The 22,712-nt window shown below is 25.6% G+C and overlaps 6 protein-coding genes across 6 annotated transcripts; 1 reads left to right on the top strand and 5 right to left on the bottom strand.

The window, feature by feature from the left end:
* Positions 1 to 619: 619 nt before the first annotated feature.
* On the bottom strand, positions 620 to 1,981 carry OCT59_009189 (uncharacterized protein; the record flags this gene model as incomplete). Its single annotated transcript, XM_025325007.1, has 3 exons — positions 620 to 995; positions 1,079 to 1,364; positions 1,438 to 1,981. 3 exons carry the CDS (start codon positions 1,979 to 1,981, stop codon positions 620 to 622), a joined length of 1,206 nt encoding a protein of 401 aa, XP_025183277.1.
* Positions 1,982 to 2,833: 852 nt separating this feature from the next.
* Positions 2,834 to 3,835, bottom strand: OCT59_009188 (uncharacterized protein). Its single transcript, XM_025331738.2, has one exon. The coding sequence runs from the start codon at positions 3,619 to 3,621 to the stop codon at positions 2,947 to 2,949; it is 675 nt and encodes a 224-aa protein (XP_025183278.1). The 5' UTR covers positions 3,622 to 3,835; the 3' UTR covers positions 2,834 to 2,946.
* A 1,739-nt stretch (positions 3,836 to 5,574) lies between these two features.
* Positions 5,575 to 6,837, bottom strand: OCT59_009187 (uncharacterized protein; the record flags this gene model as incomplete). Its single annotated transcript, XM_066133375.1, has 1 exon — positions 5,575 to 6,837. One exon carries the CDS (start codon positions 6,835 to 6,837, stop codon positions 5,575 to 5,577), a length of 1,263 nt encoding a protein of 420 aa, XP_065999819.1.
* Positions 6,838 to 9,599: 2,762 nt separating this feature from the next.
* OCT59_009186 (uncharacterized protein) lies at positions 9,600 to 11,608 on the top strand. The gene is made up of 2 exons (XM_066133374.1): positions 9,600 to 10,895; positions 10,980 to 11,608. Exons 1-2 carry the CDS (start codon positions 9,696 to 9,698, stop codon positions 11,220 to 11,222), a joined length of 1,443 nt encoding a protein of 480 aa, XP_065999818.1. The 5' UTR covers positions 9,600 to 9,695; the 3' UTR covers positions 11,223 to 11,608.
* A 6,312-nt stretch (positions 11,609 to 17,920) lies between these two features.
* On the bottom strand, positions 17,921 to 21,173 carry OCT59_009185 (uncharacterized protein; the record flags this gene model as incomplete). Its single annotated transcript, XM_066133372.1, has 14 exons — positions 17,921 to 18,997; positions 19,069 to 19,150; positions 19,221 to 19,339; positions 19,415 to 19,458; positions 19,605 to 19,744; positions 19,826 to 19,889; positions 19,952 to 20,178; positions 20,246 to 20,283; positions 20,345 to 20,363; positions 20,439 to 20,592; positions 20,690 to 20,714; positions 20,786 to 20,929; positions 21,012 to 21,065; positions 21,156 to 21,173. The coding sequence occupies 14 exons, from the start codon at positions 21,171 to 21,173 to the stop codon at positions 18,812 to 18,814; spliced, it is 1,314 nt and encodes a 437-aa protein (XP_065999817.1). The 3' UTR covers positions 17,921 to 18,811.
* Positions 21,174 to 21,193: 20 nt separating this feature from the next.
* On the bottom strand, positions 21,194 to 22,272 carry OCT59_009184 (uncharacterized protein). Its single transcript, XM_025315230.2, has one exon. It carries the CDS (start codon positions 22,113 to 22,115, stop codon positions 21,648 to 21,650), a length of 468 nt encoding a protein of 155 aa, XP_025183282.1. The 5' UTR covers positions 22,116 to 22,272; the 3' UTR covers positions 21,194 to 21,647.
* Between the last annotated feature and the right edge of the window lie 440 nt (positions 22,273 to 22,712).

Raw genomic sequence — 22,712 nt, 5'->3', positions numbered from 1 at the left:
ACAATTAGTTATTGTACTTTATTATAGCCAATCTAATAATTAACGAGAAAAGAAAGTTCCGAGTTTCATTGATAAGCAAATATAATATTAAAAAGAAGAATCTTTGATTTTACATTAGCAAAATGTGGATAAACGGTTGTCTAAAATATCAGATGTGCATCGATCAATAAAATATTTCTTGTAAAATGACAACAGCTACTATTATATTTATAGCGAAAAATATTTTGGCAGAGAATTTCAATCGAGTGCTATACAGTATATATATACTGTATATTTTTGTAAATATCATAAAAACCATGTATTTTACGAATTTCTTTACCTGCTTTACCCGAAGAAATAATATCCCCAATGGAGAATGTTACTAATAGCACAGATGAAGGTGACTTACTTGAATAGTCAGAAAAATTATGAGTTTAAGAAGTTTCACAATCATAACAATCTAAGTACGGTACATGATGATACGATCAAAATATTATTGCTTAAAAATATAATAAATATAAAAACTTGCCGACTATCTTCCTTTTAAATCAAATACAAGTCAATAGAAAAATCTAGATTATTGAGTCTGTAAATTATTATAGAAAAAGAAAAAAATAAGATTTGAAAGTAAAAAATTACATTATTTAAAAGAATCACAAATTTCTTTTACAATATAACCAACTTTTTCAAAATCATTTAAATCTGTATAAATTTGTGCGCTAGCTCTAATATACCAATATTTATTATGTTTAAATACAAGTACAGCAAAATTATACTTATTAAACATTAAATCCATAAATTTTTTATCAGTAAATTCTTCATTTGATGTAGGAATTGGTAACCTAATATTGACCATACTTTGAATAATACTTTCTGGTCCAATTATTTCCGTACCAAGAATTGAAGAAATTAAATTTCCTCCTTCAATAGCCAATTTTTTGCAATAATTTTGAATCTTTTCTTCACCACCAATTTTTTTGCGAAATTCCAAAGCAGCATGAATCGCCAAAAATGAACTAAAAATGGACGTATATTATATTATTTTCTAATCTTATATAAATTTAATATGTAAAAAAAATTCATTCACTAGTTCACTCACCCAAAATCTTGTGTTCCAATCCATGAGAATTCGGAAACAAACCCTTCATGTAAATATAAACTTGTAACAGAAGGATGAATCTTTTTCTGATGTTTATATGGAACATAAAGAATAGCAGAACTTTTAGGTGTATATAACCATTTGTGACAATTTGTCGCAAAAAAATCTGGTTCAATTTCTTTAATATTTAGAGGAATTTGACCAATTGCATGAGCTCCATCAACGACAGAAAGAATATTATTTTGTCTCAAAATAGAAATCATACGTTGAAAAGGTACAATAACTCCTAAGAGGATTATAAACACAATTAATTTTATGGCATTACGTGAAAATAATAATAATAATAAAGGATTACAAACCGGGAGTAGAAGATATAGCATCAATTACGGCCAATTTGATTTTCGTATTTGGTTTTTGTTTTTCCTCTTCAATGACTTTGACAAATTTATCAATTAAATCATCATCTGATATAGGATAATTTACTTCAATTTTGATAAGTTCAACTTTTCCTTCATATATTTCATGAATATATTCTAATAAACTTCCTATAGCAGCATAAACTGTCGAAAAATAAAGTAATTTATCACCTTCTTCATATTTCAAACTTTTCAAAACTGAATTAATACCAGTTGTAGTATTTTGTACAAAAACCACTTCATTTGTTTCAGCATTTATAAATTTTGCTACAGCTTCTCTGGCTTTACATAATTCTAATTCTAAATCTCTGCGAAAAAACTTGTCAGGATTAGTTTCCATTTTATCTTGATATTCACGGAAAGCTTCTTGAACGACCTTAGGAATAGTTCCATACGATCCATGATTAAGTGGTATATAATCATTATCTAAAAGAAATTGTGATCGCATTGGATGTCCAAATTTAAAAGTTGATTCTTCTTTTGACATTATTATTAAAGATTGCTTTGAATTTTGATAAGTATTTTGGAAAAAAAAATTCCAAGAAAGAAAAAAGATCAGCTTTTTAAGTTTTTTTTAAGGGCAAATTATAAAAGGTTGGATCTGCAAATTATCACGAGTTTAGCTGATTAAAATAAATAAATACCGTAATACGCACAAAAAGAATTGCATATGATTATTTATGATTATTATGGCTGCAGCTGGATTTTCCGAAATACATTTTCCAAACATTAGATAGTTGGTGCGGGGTTATAGGTACTAGGCAATACCGCAATAGCAGGTACGCATCACATCCTATCACATGATATACTGCGGATTTCCTTATTTAGTAAGACTTTCGATCACGTGTTACTGCGGATAGCTATATATAAGGAAAGGTGTAATAAATCACGTGATAGATGTGATGCGTACCAGCGGTACCAAATACCCACGACCCCAATATTGCAAAATCCGATTGGATCATAAATAAATGATGTATAGATTTCTTTTTAACCCATTTCATTTTGGCTTGGCCATACGGTGCATAAAAATGATTAACTGCCAAAAGATTATTTGATTGCAAAATAATAAATAATAAGCAATAACAATTTTTTTACGTATACTATACAGTAATTAAGTATACAAATTAATAACTGGACAATAAAATTCTCGGCGCAATAATTCCCTAATGTTTGTTTATTATTTATTGGAAATTGAGATAAAGTGACATTCGGGAAAATGGAATTTCGGAATATGATCCAGTTTCGAAAATGAGCATTCAGAAATTGGGAAATAGCATCCGGAAAAAGGTACAACAAGGAGTTTTTATATGTGCACATTACCTACTGTACATGCATGAAAAAAGTGAAATTTATTGTTATAAAATAGACAACATTTATTTATTTGAAAAAAAAGTACAATTCAAGTTGATAAAAGTACTTTTCAAGGAGAAAAATAAAAGAACATGCTTAAATCTAATTAGATCTATCAATTTCTTCGAAAATTGGCCATCTTCCTTTATCTGGACATTTATTCAAAGGACGCCATTCAATATTGACTCTGCCTAAGATAATATCAGCCAATTGTTTAAAAGCGAAAGGAGTTAAATCAACATTATTACCATCTGGGGGACAACCAGCACATTTATCAATAACTTTTACAATTATATTTTTATTGTTCGCAGGATTTCTAATTTCAATGCAATCAAAACACAATTCAAGTTCGTTCATATGCATAGCAGCAATCATATCATTTTCATTAGCATCATAATTTCTCAATCCGTTGTTACCGTAACAGGCCGAATTTTTAAGACTATCTCCAGAATAAAATGTTATCTGGGCATCAACAGGCTTGCCTTTTCCGTTATCATTTTTATCATCTTTATCATCATTATTTTTGTTATCTTTATTCTTATTATCGTCTTTGTTGTCGTTATTCTTGTTATCTTCTTTTTTGTTCTTTTTATCGTCTTCTTTGTTGTTATCATCTTTCTTGGCACGTTTAACAAAACCATTGACTGCTCTTGAGGAAACCCAATCGCCTTTTCCAATAATCAAACTTCTCTTCTTGGATGCTAATGTGGCTGCACTAGTTGCGGTAGCTACCGCAAGAGCAAAGCAAATAGTGAATAAAATAATAGAATATTTCATGTTAAGAATTTATTGATATGAGAGAGATGGAAGGAGGAGGTAGAATAAAGATTATAAGTTATTTAAAGAACTTTATCTTTAGGCGTGTTCACACCGCGATAAGAAGTTTATTCTTTAGCGGTTTGTGGTGAGAAAAAGTAAAGGAATGTAAAATTTTTTTCTTTTTTTTTAAAAAAAAAAAGGTTAGGAAAGGGAGAAAATATTTTGTTGAGATAAATATCATGAAGTATTGTTTGCGAGTTCATTTTATTTCTTTTTCACCTCGTTGTGGTCACATGCTTTATAGTTAGTTGCATAATGCTCAATCTTTCGGTTAATTATTAAATGTAACCTTTTGTGCTTTAAAGAAGAAAAATATTAAACTCTCTTTTTCACGCGTCGAGTGATATAAATCCTCCTCGAGTACGAAGCTGCGACAATTAATTTTTACTATTTTTACTGGATGATTGACAATAAATTAATTGGTTAAATCTAATGCAAGCTGCATTGAATAATCCAGTGAAAAATGTCGATTAATAAAAAACAAAGCAAAATAGCATGTACCTTTGATCGTTTTTATTATTAAAAAAGTTTCTACGCTTTACAGTATATTAAATTGATACGGATTAACCGAAAACTTTAAATGCAAACTTATGTTTCATATCACTCGTTTATAAAAAAAATATAGAAAAAAAAAAGAGAACAAAATTCGATCTATTATATTTTATATTTTTACAAAAAAATAACAATTATATATTTATTTTTTTTATTTAAAAGTTTAATTTCGGAAAATTCCGTATTTTAATTGGTACTTTTTTGTTTTAAAAATTTCACTACCCTTTAATTAATGCACGAGCAATATTATACGCAAATGTGGATTTAATACCTGCATCATGTTGTTGAGATTACACTGTTTGTCATACAGTGAAATATCCTTTGGCTTTTTTTTTTAATTGGCAATTCTCTAAATTTTCGAGTAACTTTCAAAAATAAAGTCAAATAACTATGGTTTTTATAAACCTATAAACCACGTCTTTGTGCAGTAAAAGAAACTTCAGAAGTGATATACTTAAAGTTTTTGGAATCAAGTAATTTACATTTGATAGTTGATAGTTGATACAATAAAAAATTTTTTTTTTTTTAAGTTTAAAAAGATTTATCACATCAATTTACGTTATTTGACGATATTTATTTCCTGTAATAAATAAATGAATATTTTTATGAGTCATCAAAAGAAATAGCATTAAGCAGCAAATTATAACATAATTCAGGCTACTAAAGTTTACATATTATTACGTTTTCAACATTATGCATGTACTGCGTACAATTTGTGGTAACAACGACATAAATAGCGTTCAGTTAATTATATATTACTAAATACTTTCTCTACATGATATAAATTTCAATACAATTTAATTATAACGACCTATTAGGTTATTGTATAATTTAAGCTGCAAGGTATTGTAGTATTCTAGTCTTCTATTAAAGAAAATTCTGATGCCAAATATGCGAGGATACACAAAAATAATAGCAATTTGAAATGTGACGATTTAATTAAATATTGGTAAATCTTGTGAAATAAGATGGTTATGATGTTTTCAGACAGACATGATTCGATGATTCGTGGAGATTTTATGTGTCAAATAAATAATTTTCACTCAAACTCCGTTTACGATTAATTTTAAACTTATCTAAATCAAAGAACCCGTAAAATTTTTAATCCTAATAATCTCGTTCTCACAAAAATGTTGGACTTCCCACGAGCATACAAGCTCCTAATAGATTTCAAATATGATGTATTAATGTGACATGAATAAACAACGTGGTCATATGACTGATACTGGGACTAACATAGTAACATTGACCTTTATTTAATAAAACAAATTAACCATTAATAAAAATGACAATTATACGGGATACTATATTTTATATATAAGTGAACAACAAAACTAAATATTAAACATTTTTTCTAGGTCAATCGAGATATCTACCAAGGTCAACTGAAACTTCTCCAATAGGTGTACTAAAACCTGTTTCTTTTCCTAATTTGATACCAAAACCTTCTACTTTAATTTCCATAGTGTTACTATTGACTGACATTCCTGTATCAAGATTTAATCCAATTTTCGATTTAATGCCTGCACCCTCAAATTCCACCAAACTTACCCCTAATTTTTCCATACAATCTACACCATCCTTATTTATTCCAAATTTATTTTCTACTGTAGCATTTAAAAATTTGAAATCCATATCTTCATCTTTAGCTCTAAATACCGTACTACTGAGTTTTGAACTTATTTTTAGATCATCTGACTTAACCGAACCTTTACTTTGAAGAAAAGTAAGTTCATCTTTTTGAATTGATGATTTAATACTTGCACCGATTTTTCTTTCATTGTTTCCACATGAACCTGAACAATCTACTTCAACTTTAGCTGTGGAACCATCATCAAAATCTGATTTAACCATTCCTTTCATTCTTCCTTCAATATTAAAATCATTACTCACATTATCCCATGAAGCTGAACCATCTGCTTCAATTTTAGCTTTAAGATCGTCAGTATCCAATTCAGCCATTCCTCTCGCTTTTGCTTTAAGTTTATAATTATTATTTTTAATATCAAATAAACCTGAACAATCTGCATCAAAATTAGCTTTTATATTATCTGAATCAACCATTCCTCCCATATTTGCTTCAAGTTTATAATTATTATTTTTAATATCAAATAAACCTGAACCACCTACATCAAATTTAGTTTTGACACCATTAATATCTGAATCATACATTCTTCTCGCTCTTGCTTCAATTTTAAAATCATTATCATCTTTATTAGCAATTTCAGCTGAAAATTTAGATTCATAATTATTATGTAACATATGATCTAAACTAGCAGAACCATTAGATCTATAATTTCTAATCGACGTACGTTCTGAATTAATAATTTCAGCAGAACCCTTAAATGGGGTATTATTTTTATATGTCGTAACACAACCTGAATCAGAAATCTTGGGAGTATAATTTTTATAAGGTGTAACACGATTTGATTCAGATGGAGTATATAAAGGAATTGATGATTTAAATTTTATTTCAGATTCATAACTAGTTTTAGTTGTGGAATAATTATTATTACGATCTCTATATGAAGTTTTTTCTTCAAACGCAGATCTCCTTTCAGCTGAAATCAATAATTTATTTTTATAAAATGGTCTATCATCATCATCATCATAAAATGGCATCTTTACGAAGTGTATAGCTATTTAAAATTTTTTTGAAAGAAAGAGAAGAAGATAAGAAAATTTGAGAGTGGTATATAAAGCATTTGAGATTATACAACTCGAATCATCATTGAACGGAGCGGATAGTATTGACATTATCCGTAGGATACATTTCTGAAATATCATATCGTAAATGAAATTACATAAGTGTAAAATTTATGGGTAATTACCAAAAATAACATAGCATTAAGGAATTAATTTGAACTAACTTGTATATTAATGGTTCCAAAGATTTTAATAAATGCTTAAAAGGATTAAACTTTGAACGTAAAAAATTAATAATATTCTACATGGACATTAATTGTGTATTCATTATGAGCGTAAGCTGACTAATATTTATAAAAATGAAAATGGAAAATGAAAAATGAAAAATGATTAATGAAAAATGAAAAATGGAAAATGGAAAATGAAAAATGAAAAATGATTAATGAAAAATGAAAAATGGAAAATGGAAAATGAAAAATGAAATATGATATATGAAAAATGATAAATGATAAATGATAAATGAAAATTAAAAATTAAAAATGAAAAATGGATAAAGTAGCGGCATTTTTATAATTTCTTTTTTTTTTTGTTCGAAAAAAGATAAGCAAGTGGTACGCGAATATGCGGAAAATCCGAAAGCGAAGATCGTATCTTATATATGAAAGATCAACGTTGTCAAATAAAAATTTCTTGAATATGCAAAAATAATAAAAAAAAAAGATATCTTATCAAATTTTCCGCGTGGAGAAGTGAATCAAAAAAAGAAAAATTAATTTCCGAATCCGAGATCATTGATAATTTACGTAAATAGTAAATAGTTTCCTTTTATTCTTTAAATCTGACTCAGTAAAATTTCAACAATATAAAATATAGTTAGTATATGTATATCGATCAATTCTTGGCAATTGAGCAAAGAAAAAAAAAAGAAATAGGATCAAATTTATTTGTTACTTTCCCACGTAGCGGAATTTTTTTATAACAAATTTTTCCCACACCAAGATTAAAATTTTCCGTATCGATATAGGCGTAGCACACATTATTAGTATCACGTTATCTGACAGGTGATATACATAATAATAATGATTAAGTAATGTAATACGTTTAACGTTTAAAAAATATTTCTATCATATATTTCATATCTATAATGACAAAGATACGAAGATACATAGATCGAATGAAGTAACCATTGTCCTTCAAGTATATAAAGATAAGAATAATTCGATAAAAATCTTACGTTTTTTTTAGTAGTTACTCTACGAGACGCAATCTTTAACTCTTTTGATAAGATTACGATTATCCATAGTCAGAAAAAAACGGGTGATAAAGAAGATACGAATTTGATAAGTTATCAATGATATTTAGAACAGTCTTCTAGAAAATTTGGATCTTCAAAACATGTGAATTAAGCATGTCAAACATTTCGTAGATAAGCAATTTGTGACCAAATAAACAAAAATGAAAAAAATTTTTTTTTTTATTACCTATCAATTTTTAAGATAAGTGTCGTTCCACTTTTTGTATTTGTTTTATTTTAAGATCAGAACTTTCTTTTTTTTAAAAAAAAAGATAAATAAATAAAATAAAATAAAATAAAATAAAAATAATAATTAAACTAATTATAGAAATTAAGTTGTAGCCTATGAGAAATGAAATTTTTTTTTTAAAATTCAATCCATTTTACATCGTTACTACCGGACGGATACGGAACTCGAAAACGTATTCATATGTAAACGCATATACAGTATTAAAAAAAGGGGTGATTGCTCCCAGTAAATAATATAATTTCTTTTTTTTTTAAATAATACTTAATCGAACTCACCAATAATTTATCAATGATAAGTAATGAAGTACCAAAATGGAAAAACTGTTTATTGAAAATCATAAATAGATAAGCTAAAAACAGCAAGAACTGCGTTATTAAGCTGATCAATAACCTGGAAATCGGGCACGGGTGACTTTTAGCTGATAAGATAAAAAATTAATTATATCACGAAAGATAAGATAAATAATGATAAGTAATTAAGTAAATTAAATCCAACTTCGTTCTGTTCGTTCTAGACCAGAAAATAAAAACTTGTATTAATGTAATATATATATATACTCAATATATATAATAATATGATCATCAGATCATGATCACGTAAAAAACCTACAAACAAAGATTTTGATAATTGCTATTATAAATCATACAATGCATATGTAATACAATGTAAAAATGCAATATGCACGTCTAGACCCCCGTGTACTAATTTCGCGTCAATGTTTTCAAAATTAAATGCCCAAAATTTCCCTTTCGTACGTATCAAATTTTGATCTCTAAAAAAAGAATGTTATATCCATCTTTTTCAATTAATTATCTTTATTTCGTTGATTCAATCTTCTTACTAAAAAAATATAAAAAAAATAATGAATTTCATTCAAAAAGTTTAAAAATAAATTTTATTTTATTTTATTGTATTATTGCATTTGTAAAGCAGTTTATTCCTAGTTTGCCTATCAATGAATAATATATTACTTAATCATTGTTTAATAAATAAATATTAATGTCAGATTATTTGTAAACCGTGTTCTATTTAATTTTATTCGAGAATCTGCCGTGAATCTTATCTTTTTTTTTCTTTGGCGCTGATACTAGATAAGGTGATCCACAAAAATTACCGGTATCACACGAAGGTTTACAAAAAATAAAAAAAAAACCCTTAAATAAGCCATTTTTTATCCTGAAGATCGGAACCTTTGCTTTTGTCTTTTATTATATATTTTTTAACGACAAAAAAAAAAGCAAAAGTCCATAATTTGAGTTTGAAACGAATTGACATTTTAAAATTATCAAAATGATTAAATTATTTGATAAACCTTCTAAAGAACTTTCTGTTAATCCTGATGACCAAAAGGCAACTGAGATTAATCTCATTCAAGGGAAACGTCCTTATATGAGAGCATTTCATTTTTCATGGCTTTCCTTTAATATAGCTTTTACGGGCTGGTTTGCAATTGCTCCTCTTTTACCTTATATTAAGGAAGATCTAAAATTAACCCCTGAACAAGCCGAAGATGGAAACATTGTAAATGTGGCCTCCGCTGTATTTTTCCGTTTTCTTGTTGGCCCTTTATGTGACCGTTTTGGCCCAAAACGTGTTATGGCTCTATTGCTTATATTAGGTTCTATACCTGTAGGACTTAGTGCTTTAGTACGTACCCCTGTTGGTTTAATTGTTGTACGTTTCTTTATTGGTATTCTCGGTGCTACTTTTGTTCCTTGTCAATTCTGGACAACTCAAATGTTTGGTAAAAATATTGTTGGAAGTGCTAATGCTATAGTAGGAGGTTGGGGAAACATGGGTGCTGGTATTACTACTATATTTCTGGCTTTGATCGCCGCTGGTTTTCATTCTGCTGGTTTAAGTTCTAGCTTATCATGGCGCGTTTCTTTAGTTATTCCTGCTGTTCTTTGCTTCACTGTTGGTTTATGTGATTATTTCTTCACTGATGATTGTCCTCAAGGTGATTGGTTTAAACGTGACCTTTCCCCTAAACAAACTGCAGAAATTCATATAGCTAATAATGAAAAGAAGCCCAATACAGATGATGCAAATAAAGTTGTAACTGACACAGATTCTGAAAAGAATGTTCCGGCTCCTACTGTACCAAAACGTGATCTTAAAACTTTCTTATTAGCACTTAAAGATCCAAATGTTATACTTTTAATGATTATGTATTCTTGTTGTTTTGGTGTTGAACTTGCTGTAGATGGTGCTTTGACTTTGTTTTTTTATGAACAAAAAAAATTTAACCTTTCCAAAAAGGATGCTGGTTTGATCGCTTCACTTTTTGGTTTGATGAATTTATTTTCACGTGCCACTGGAGGTTTCCTTTCGGATTTTGCTAATGAAAAAATGGGAATTCGTGGTAGACTTCTTGTTCAATTTATAATCTTCTTTTTGGAAGGTTTATTCCTATTTATATTCCCATATACTTTAAATAGTTTAGCTGAAGCTATTGTTATCTTAATTTTATTCAGTTATTTCACTCAAGTAAGTTATTATAATTTATTATTTACTGAATTTATTTTATTTATACACGAGCACAATTTACTAAATAAAATTTATTATTTTTAGGCCGGTTGTGGGACTTCTTTTGGTATTGTACCTTTTGTAAATCCAGAACTTATGGGTGTTATTTCAGGTCTAGTTGGTGGTGGTGGAAGTATTGGTGGTGCTGTATTCGCCGCAGTATTCAAAAAATTTCCTGCAAGTTCAACGCCATTTACGATACTTGGAATTGTGGTAATGGTAGTATCATTTACATCATTTTTATTAAAGATTGAAGGAAGAAGATTACTTGAATTTAGAAAAAAATAAAAGAAAAAAGTAAAATTTAATACAGTATATGCAATACTGTTATATAAACTAGTATTATATTATGAAATTTTTAATACACTAGAAAAAAAAGAAAAAAAAAATGTATACATTTATGTACTTTTAGTTTTTTAAGCAAACAATTTTTTTTGTTTTAGTTATAATAATTTATATGTAATTTATTTTTTTGTACATTATTGATATTTAATTTTTTTTTTTGTTAATATTAAATACGTGATTCCAAAATGTGTATATATATATTTATTATATACATACGTATATATAAATAATTTACGGGATTACATTTAATTAAGGTAATTATAAAATATTTTTTTAAATAAAAAAAAATACCGATCAATGGACTGGTGTCCTGATGTTTCTTTATTATCAAATGTGTGATATTGTGATATATTATATATAATCTTCGATCCACCTCTTTTTTCCATTTACTTTTTACTTTATAATTAAGATCATGAATCAGAAGATTCTTTATAATAAACGGTATTTATTTTTACGGAGTGAGTTCGGCATTGTTTTGTATAACTAGAAAGAACAGGTTTTAGGATTGATATATACAGATTTTAGTGATTATTGATTTGGACTTATAAGACTTATAAGGCGGATCAGGAAAAGATTCAAAATCATCCTGAAATTGTAGATTCCAATTCTTGACGACTTGACGACTATTCATAGCGAAGATCCCGATTTTTTTTTAAATACAAGTTGTTAATGGCAAATCTCGAATCATCCGTTTTATTAGAAAAATCTCATATATCAAGAAATTGAAAGTATATTTATTATTGTTCCATTCCAGATCAAACTCCAGTATATTGAAAATTATCAAGATTGCCTGCGTAAGATAAAATTAATATTTTTGAAGTACAAATACTTCATATTTCTAAAACAAATTGTTTTCTAATTTAAATATTTCTGATTTTCATTTGTTTCATTATTTAAGACAGTTTAAAAATATTTAATACTGTAACATATACTAAAAAAGTATTTGTACAGATAAAGTATAAAATCTTCAAATTCTATTAATCTTGATTCTAAAATCAAATAATTACCTATAAAATAAAATTTTATAATTTATAAATGCATTATTTCTAAAACTTACAGATCTCTACCCTTAAATTTGCTAGAAAAATTAAAGGACTTTATTATGTGTCCTTAACCTAGACCCCGGTTTAGTCCCCTCTCCTTTTAAATATGATTGGTCCAAAAATATAATTATCGCAAAAATACTTTTAAACTTTTTATTTTAAAAATAAAATAAAAAATAAAAATAATAAAATCTTACGGTGCATACAGTCTAAAGCCAGATAATTTTAAAGAAAAATTTTTTGTTGTTATAAAAAATTTAAGCCTATTATTTGAATATTTGATAGAATATTACTTTTTTAGTTATAATAGCAGAGAGTTTTTTCCAGTTGGATTAATTCGATCATAAAATCTATTATTTTAAAATCTTATTAAATTTGGCCATCATAAATTAGGCTGGAATGATACTTTCAATGATAATTCCAGTCAAATTTTTGATTTTGCTGCACAAAAACCTTTAATTCAAGAAATTGTTGAAATTTGAGGTCATAAGTCCAAAGTTTAGTTGTAAATTAAATTTATTGAACAATTTTGGGTGCAGGCATGTAGCAAAACAATATATACAAAATAATTGTAATTATACTTTAAAGGTTACTTTAAATTCAATATTATTTGAAAATATTCTGAATAGAATTGATGATATAGGAATGGATTGAAGGAAATAAAAGCTTTATACAGTTAAACTCAATGTACTAATATCCTATATAATATATACTAATAATTTCCTATACCAATAAATTTTCACTATTCCATTTTATATTTAATAAAAAAAACCTTATCATATATAAATTTATAATATAATATATAATTAAGTATGTTATACCACATATTATATTAACTAATGCAAATATTCAAATTTTTATATATGCCAAATGTTCCATTTTTTAAAAATGTTTTTTAATAAAAAAAACCTACAAAATAATTTGTATTTTATACAAATTATAAGAAAATTTATCAAAAAAAAACTTTTTTAATTACTAAATAAGAATTATTAACATATATTTAAAAGTATTATGATTTTCAAAAAATACAATAACTTAAAAATAAAATTTACCAACTTATATAATATTAAATAAAATATTATTTCTAATATTTTTTTTAAAAAATGGCTTTTATTAATCTAAATTTATAAGAATTAAATAAATAAAGAAAAAAGTAGATTTATTTTTTTTTAAAAGGTTCTTTTATTATGAATTACAAATATGCTTTTCATAAGTTTTATAATTAATAATAATATTTTATATAAAAAAGCTAAAGCAATTTAAAATTATTAAATTTATTAAATTTTTAATTTCTAATAAAATGGATAAATAAATTTAAAAAAGGTAATTACTTTAAATAATAGACAGTTAAAATTACCAGTATTATATAATACTATTTACATAATTTATTATTACAACAACTAAATAATGAAATTTATAATTTTACTTTAATAGAAAGTAATATAATAAGTTAATAACAGATAAATCTATTAGTAATATTAAAGTTAGTACTACTTTTTTTATATGGAAAAATGCAAAAATAAAACTTAATCAATATGCAAAGTTTTCTGAATTCAAATTAATAAAGATAGAGTTATGTGATGTAAAATATTTGAATGCAATTTCTTGGTAAAATAGTTTTTAATCAAATTATTAATATAACTTATCAACAGAAAAGAGTGTTTAAAAAAATTATATATTTATGGCACATAAATCTTATTAAACCCAAATTATTAACAGAAAATAAGTATTACAAGTATTATTAGCTAATACAATCATTTTATGATTTCTAATATATATTTATATACATTTAAGTATTATAGATTATTAGTAAAAGGATTGAATTTTATATTACTAATAAAGGAAATATAAAATTAAAGCAAATTTATCTATTATTAGTTGCAAGTTTTCTTTTACAAAAGAGATCTTTATAATGCAATTTAAAAATTTAAATCATCATTTACTAATTGATATGAAGATATTCAAAATATAATTAATAAATTATTTGAGTTAAAAAACTATGAATTTAGGCGAATAATTTATATAAACTTGATCCTTTTAATAATTATTTTATGGGTTTATTTTGAATGTTATTCAATCAATACCAATGCCTTTTACAATATAATAATATTATACAAATAGATAATACATGTTAAACCAAGGTTTAATATATATTTAATGCTTTTAGTTGTAATTGATAATAATATTAAAAACTGTCATATTGCTAAAATTACTGGAAAAACTAAAGGGTTTTGGCAAGTTAGCAAAATGCTAAAAAAATAAAACTTTACCAAAGCTATATAAAAGTCTTATTAAAAAATTGGCAAAACTTTGAAAAAAAACAATACTTGTTAAAATTTATTATAAATATTAAAACTGCTAAATCTTACTGAAATTATAGTAAAATTATAGTAAAATCTTAGAGAAACTAATCATAAAATTTTGGAAAGATTTAGGTAGACAACTTTACTTGTTGCTTAATGTTTATCAGAAGATAAGATAACTGAAAATTACAAATAATTTCTTAATTGTCTTTTTAAAGCAACTAATAATAATCTATTTATTTACTTATTTTCTAATACAAATTTTGCTTTAATAAATGCAATATCATCAAAGTTTTCTGAAATATATCATTTTCTTTATATCTTTTATATTCAAGAAAATTTACAAAAAAATTTAGCAAGTAAATTAGGTAAGAATACCAATTATTTTATAAGAATTTTTACATATCTAAAATAATTTATTTGTAGATTGCCGTTAAATACAATTACTTGAAAAATATTTACAAACCTAAAAATATTTTAAGAAAGCTTATACATATACATATTACATAATTGTTAAAAAAAGGAGGAAATAATTAAAATTTTATATTACATTTAATAAAATCATATGATTTATAAATATTATAATTTGATTGGTTATTAAATCTAACAAAGGAGGAGGAAGTAAATTTATATTAAACTGAATATTTTTTTTTTTCGCAGCGCATTTGCAGTTTTATTAAAGTAAAAAAATAAAGAAAATATATACAAAGTAAAATTCCCTAATAACTATTCTAATATAATTAAACTACAAACCACTCATCATACCAGTAGTACTCCACGTGTGCACTATCGAGTGATCGTTTGACTCTGTAGGTAGACTTCGTTTAGTAATAGGTCATCTTAGCCATAAAGGCCCTATCTTCAATGTCTGGTGATTACGGGACCCAATTAAACTGAATATTATGTAATATATAATTGTTATTAGGTATAAGCAAATGCTATCAAATTAAATCTTTCATAGCAAATATTTAAAGTACACAAAAAGTTAAAGTTATAAATCAATTAATTAAAAAAAGTATTAGTAATTAGAGATGTAAATGAAACTGAAATATTTAGTTATTTGACAAAACTAAAATAATTTGGGCATTTAAAATTAAAAGATGAAATGCTAAAATTCAATATTTCATAGTATTTCCATGGATTTTTAATTATAAAAATTACTTGTAAAATTATTATAATATTTTTAAAAAGACTATTATATACAATATAATTTTATATATTTTAATTTTATATAATTAAAATTAAAATTAAAAATTATTATTATATAGTTTATTAATTAATAATAAAACTGAAATTAGTTAGTAATAAATTTAAAATTTTTGGTAAAAAGAGTTTTGGCAGATATTATTATTTATATAACTATTTGGATTTTAATAAATTTTATATTATTGGATTTTTTATAAAACTTTAAAATTTTAATCAATATATAGTTAACAAACTATATTAAAATAATATTAAAATAAGAGTATTGCTAATCTTAACCGGGGGGATAATTCCTCCCTCCCTTAAAAATTTAAAAAAAATAAACTTTTTTTATGAAATATATAAAATAAATATAAGTGGATATTAATCGCATAAAAATTTGGCAATTTTTGATTTTAAAAAAAATTTTTATCATGAAAAATACAATTTAACTATAAAATCAAAATTATGTAATTTTCTCAAAAACCATCTGAACAACTACCCTTTTTAACTTAATAAAACCTTTTCTTTTCATAAATTTACATATAATCTTATTCTTAGATTACTATACAAGTCAATATTTTAATTAAAAATTGAAATAAAGGGAAAGTGGAGGAAAATTCCCCTAGGTTAAGTTTAGTAATTCTCTTAAAATAATATTAAAATGATATTATTTGTAGATTTTAAGTTTTTATAAAGTTTATTTCAATAAGAAAAATTTAATGATAGTAAAATTGCATTTTTAATATTAATATTAGCTGAGTTATTATAAATTTAAAATTTAATTATATAAGTTAGATAAGAGATGTTTGGGATTCTTTTATAGTTATCTAAGAGTATTTTAAATTTTTAGAAAAATCTATTAAATTACCATCTAATAAAAACTAAAATATAATTTTCTAAAATTATTTCATTTTAAAGAAAAAGAGAAAGTAAATAAATACTAATTATTTCTTTCTATTCAAAAATAACTTCAAGTTACTTTTTAAAGATATATAAATAAATAAATCAGTATTTTTATTTTTATTTTTATTTTAATGATTTATATATGCTTTATTGATATTGAGTTTATATATCATACAAACAAATTATCATGAGTTATATCCATCCAGAAGGATGCAATCATTAAAAAAATCAGTATTTTTATTTTTATTTTTTTTATTTTTAATTTTAAAAATAAATAAAACTAATATTTTTTTCTTTATTTTTTTTATAAGAATCTATTTCTAGATAGTAAATGCAAAACTATAAATATATTGGTATGTTGATGATAAATTAAAGAAATATTACTAATATTTCTTTCTTTCTTATTTTATAGAAAATAGAACCAAACTTTTAGGCTATATATAATAATAAATTATAATTATTATTATAATTTTAGAAAAAGTATTATTATCTGTTATATTTAAATTTTTTTTAATAAAACTTGAAATTAATAATATTAAAATATGTATATATTTTAAAAGTAATAAATAGTAAAATTATATTGAATTTTTGGTAAATTATTTAAATTTTAGTAATATAATATAAAATGAATTTTAGTAAATATATAAATCTGTTTAATGTAAAATTAAATTTCTTTTAATAATATTCCTTCAAAATATTATTTTTGCATATAACTTTACTTAAAGTAATACATTTTTTTCATATAATTTTTCTATTAAAAATACCTGTCTTGTCTTTTTAAATGAACATGTTAACTGCTTTTACAAGCAATGCTAAAGGTTTTGCTTAACCTAAGTGTGCCTATATGGATATTAATAATCAATAACTACCTTATACTAATAAAGGCAAAGCTAATGCTTTTCTTGATCAAATGGAAATTTTGCTTGAATTAATAAATTGCCAAAGAAACTTATAGTACTTCAGTAAATTCTACTATATTACTTCAAAATGTATTTTAACACATTCTATTCAATACTTTTAAAAATCCTTCAATTCCAGAAATCACTATACAAAATATTGATTTGGAAACCTAATTCCTATTAATTGTACTATATGTCTTAGTCTGCAATTTTCCTTTTAAATATTTGTATCAGCAAACTTAATTATATCCTTATACAATTTGAGTTTTATAGAAACTGCCACATTTGAAAGCTTAGAAAAGTTAAATATCTTACTGCAAAAATACTTTTTTTGCATATAACCTTTATTATAATTATCCAGAATGCTATATTAAATATATAGACTTACTTAAGATCATTACAGTTTGTAATTCCCACACATCACTATTATATATAGTTGTTAGCATTCCTAATGATTTTACTTCTAACTCAGCATTTATGATAAAGAAGTGACTACTAAAATAGGAAGGATCTAAGTATATGTAGGTAAGGTCTAATTCACCTTTCAGTTCACCAATTAGTACTATAGACAAGCTAAAAATTGAACTTAAACATCTATATCATAATATTGATTATTACCTATTGACTACTATTAATATATGATTCAATTGTATTTTGTAAGAACTGTAACTACCACTGTAAGGTTTTTAGTATAGTCATATAGTGCAATTCCAAAAGATATCCATCTCAAACTACTTTATTTTAATTATACTATAAAATGTCCAATCTTAAATATAGCTTTTAAATTGAAGTTCTAGATAAATGTTGCTTGTTTTTAAATAACATTTACATCCTTCTTTTTCAATTTTCCAATTTTCTACATTAAAATTAATACAAGACAACATATTATAAAAAGGCCAACCCAATTTAATTTTAATTATCTGTTTTACATATCATTCTTCCTCCTTTTTTTCAGATTTAAGGCATTTAAAAATATATAATTTGGGGCAGAATTATTTTTTAATTTTAGCCAAATTATTAATTTAAACAACCTCCATAACCCAATTCAAGCCTGAAGAACGAATGCTTAGGGTACAAATAATCCAATTTCAAACTGTAAATTTATTTCTTATTTATATAAATCACCAATATCACCAAATAGAAAAAACAATAAATTGCTCCATGAACCAAATTAAATAGATGAATAATTTAAACATATATTATATAGTCTGAGAGTCCAAAAGAATTTTTGAATGATCTAGCAATGTTAAGAGGGATCGCTCCGATTTCTTTGCTTCCAATAATGCGGTTAATTCCAGCAACACACCTTGTGTTTCGTCAGGATTAACAATCCATAATGTACAACATTGGTGTCTTGTAGCAAAATCATTTCCAGTAGATAAGAACTAAAACAAAAAATATATTAATAGACAAGACTTATGTATGAATATAAATAAACTAAGTTAATTGCGCTTACTTGATCTCCTACATGCAAAGTTTCTCCTGGTGTTGCGCCAAGAAACTGCTGCAGTATTTGCACTCCTATAAGTTTATTCCCACTAAAAGAGCGAGAAATATTAAAATGTATTCGTTGAAATGGCTATAAATATAAAATTAAATCACGCTTACATATCTACCCAAACGTCACTTCCACCATTGAATGCGCAAAATGGTAAATCATTCTTCTTTCCCCATGGTGAATTTAAATAATTCACAATTCGATGTTGCGTAGATAGTACACATTCGTCCTACAATTTAACAACCAATAAAGACGGCAAAATTCCAAATGCGATAAAAAAAATCCAAAAGAAAATTAAATATACCAGTTGTTCTCTAAATATCTTTACATTGGGTTTAGGCACAATACCTGTATAATAAAGGAAAATATTAGAATAGAAATCCCGAATTAAAAAAGACATGATAATATATTATTGTAATCTTCTCAGTATCACCACTCTTTCCACTCCACAACTTGTCACTCGTATCTTTTCATATTATAAAATAAATACTCGCCAACTGCTTTGCTTTTACGTAACACGGTACACTGCAATTTCATTTCGTCAATACATCTTTGCAAATTTTCTTGGGCTACATCTAAAATAGCATTGATCTGATCCGAACTCCAAGAAAGAATATTTTGCGGCTGATATTTACTATATTTCATAAAATTATGTTAAAAAAAAAATCAAAATTATATTTATACCTCCTTGTTTATCTGGTATTATAAAACTTACGTTTCAGGAAGATATTTTAGATGATAATCTTCTTTACATTGAAAAAGGTAATTGCATTCACCTCCTACAAGAAAATGAATTATAAATCGACGACGGGAAACTTTACAGCCTTTATCGATAACTTACCCAAAACGAAAAATTTTTCACACATGTTCTTTGACAATCGTGCGTTTTCAAAACCTTTTAAAAGTCCAGATAACCTTTGTTCATATCGCAATGCGTCTCCTGGATATCCGGCGGCTGTAACCACACAAACGATTAGATTATATTTTAATAAGCTCACAAGTAAATTCACTAAAGCTGAGTCGTGTTCAAAATCTTGTCCATCATCATAAAGTGTCATATCCCCATCGCTAATTTAAACGAAAAAAGGTTAACATAAATATTATGGATATAACAACAATTAATTAATAAACCTACAATGTTATTAATTTGAGTTTTGGAGCAATTGCAGTAATCTAAAGATTCTTTAAAAGTAAGTAATCTGAAACCAATAATCAATTTAATTTAATTAAATACCTGAGCTGTGTTTAAAATCCTACAACAAAAAAAATAATAATTAGCAATTAATGAATGGAAGATTGAAATATATATGTTTTAAAAAAGTAAAAACCTTCGAATGTCGTTGAAACTTGGAGGTACAAATCTACGTGCGGCAATAGAATGTTTAGCATTAGCTGATAAAAATGACTCGCGTAGCGGTAATTGAGTATGAAAAGTTGATATAGATGGAACAAGTCTTTTAAGTCTTGATTGATCAGGGACACCTAATACGTGGATACCCAAATAAGTAGATATTAACAACAACATTGCTGGGAATAAAACAAACGATTGAATAAAATTATTATTTTTTTTCTTTAAAACCTTTAGCTTGTTTTCGAATATGTTCCTATTTAATAAGTTTTTATTAAAATCTTAGAATCTCTGCATCATTTTTATTTCATGAATCTCAATACTTACATTTATCAATTCTTCAATACTAGATAGAATATCACAATACCTAGCAACATTTGCATCCATATGATATTCTTCGTCTTTTTCAGTTGGATCATCGGTTTGCGGAATTGGCTTTGCATGTAGAACGAATGGAGTCATGAGCATTCCCTATTTGCACATTAGGTTTAAAAATGACTTCAATTTTATCATTATTTAACGTTTCCATGAAACGGACTTTACAAATGTATACCTTTATGAATTCAATAAAAGGATCCCGCTTATGTGCTCGGAGAGCATAATTTATCTTTTCGAAAGGCAAGAATAGCGATTCACATTTTATTTGTAATATTAGAACGCAAGTTTCAGGGGAAAAAAAAGGTATGCTCTAACTCACAGTATACATAGAAGTCATTTTCCCGTTATTTCGGCTTTATGGATCGAAAAAATGCTTGCTAAACATTTTTATTATTTTCTCACATTAACTGCAAGAAGTTAAAATCCATCTATAGATTAATTACATAATACATAAATAAATCTTTATTTGGCAATGAACACTCATTCTCGATTTTTATCAAATCACAGAGAATTGTAAATAGCAGAACTAATTCCAGTCAAATGATCATTATGCAATACGCTCAAACTTTTTAAAAAACAATACAAAAAAGTTGGTTCAACGAACCTCTTTATTAAAAAAAAACAATTTCAATTAGTGTACAAATCATATATGAATTATGATGACGATGATAATGGTGATTAATGAAAATGTCGAGAATTCATGATTAAAGTAAAATAATATATTTTTTGTACAGCCGTAAAAAAAACCGTCCGGGTTTGAAAAGTCCATATTTCTATTTTCTATTAATATGAAACTCTAAAAAAGAAATATTTATTTCTTTTTATTCCTATTCTTTTCGGTTGTGGGAAATCTACCCTTTGATGGGCAGGCAACACCTTTCCAGGTAATTTTAACAATTCCGTCATCTGGATCTGCAATGCTAGCAAACGACGATTTCGTCAAGTCAATATTGTTTTTTGGGCAGCCTGCACATTTATCGATAATTTTCACAACAACACTCTTCTTGTTCTTAGGATTTGTTATCTTAACACATTGATAACACATATTATTGTTGGACATGGCGCCGATTCTGTCAGATGGTTTTGCGTTATAATTGGGAATTCCATCACGACCGTAACACGCAGCGTTATTGAGTTGATCATCTTCGTAGAAGGTAATTTTAGAAGTAGTATCTCGTTTTTTGAGAAGTGAGAATTCCATTCTTCTGACAACCCCTTCTTCGGCGGTAATAATTGTGAAAGCGCTGAGTGCAAGAATGAATGCAAGTAAGACCTTCATTGTGAAAGGTAATTAAAAGATGAAAAAAGGAAAGAGGTAAAGAAAAATGAAGGTATTAAAGGATTGAAAAAAAATTCCGGACGGCTAAAAAAAAAGTTGGTAGTTTGCACAGGAAGCAAACAATTTTTTTTTTTTAAAAAAATTTCGATTATTTTTTTTTTCCATGAATAGAGGGAATTTATTGAAAATTAACTAGTACAGAAATTTTCAATTGCAACGTTACATGTCGGCTATAAAAAAAGATGAAATTATTTTTTTAGAAAGAAATATTAAACCGTGTGCATTTCACAAAGTATCATTTGCATTGTTATTTGACATAATTGACATTTTAGGATATATGTAAATAACTTTTTGCTATAAATGTAGACAATTTCACAAAGAAGAAAGTTCTATAATTTAACAACACAACAAACATTAAGGAAAGCTCCACGAGCAAAATCTTGCCTGCCTGGAAAATTGTGTAATAAATAAGTCGGAGTTTTAAAACGGACCTATTGAAGATACAGATTTGTCTTTTTGTAATTATTGAAATATTGAAGTATAGATATTCGTTCTTCTGACCAAAATAAGATTACAAAGATAACCTAACATGCATTT

The sequence above is a fragment of the Rhizophagus irregularis genome, chromosome 17 (genome assembly GCF_026210795.1).
Source record: "Rhizophagus irregularis chromosome 17, complete sequence".
Lineage (NCBI taxonomy): Eukaryota > Fungi > Glomeromycota > Glomeromycetes > Glomerales > Glomeraceae > Rhizophagus > Rhizophagus irregularis.
This window is presented reverse-complemented; position numbering and strand designations above follow the sequence as displayed.

Coding starts and splice junctions, on each gene's coding strand:
- OCT59_009188 (XM_025331738.2), bottom strand. CDS start 3,621: ATGAAATATTCTATTATTTTATTCACTATTTGCTTTGCTCTTGCGGTA.
- OCT59_009184 (XM_025315230.2), bottom strand. CDS start 22,115: ATGAAGGTCTTACTTGCATTCATTCTTGCACTCAGCGCTTTCACAATT.
- OCT59_009186 (XM_066133374.1), top strand. CDS start 9,696: ATGATTAAATTATTTGATAAACCTTCTAAAGAACTTTCTGTTAATCCT. Junction 10,896..10,979: donor TATTCAGTTATTTCACTCAA/GTAAGTTATTAT, acceptor TATTATTTTTAG/GCCGGTTGTGGGACTTCTTT.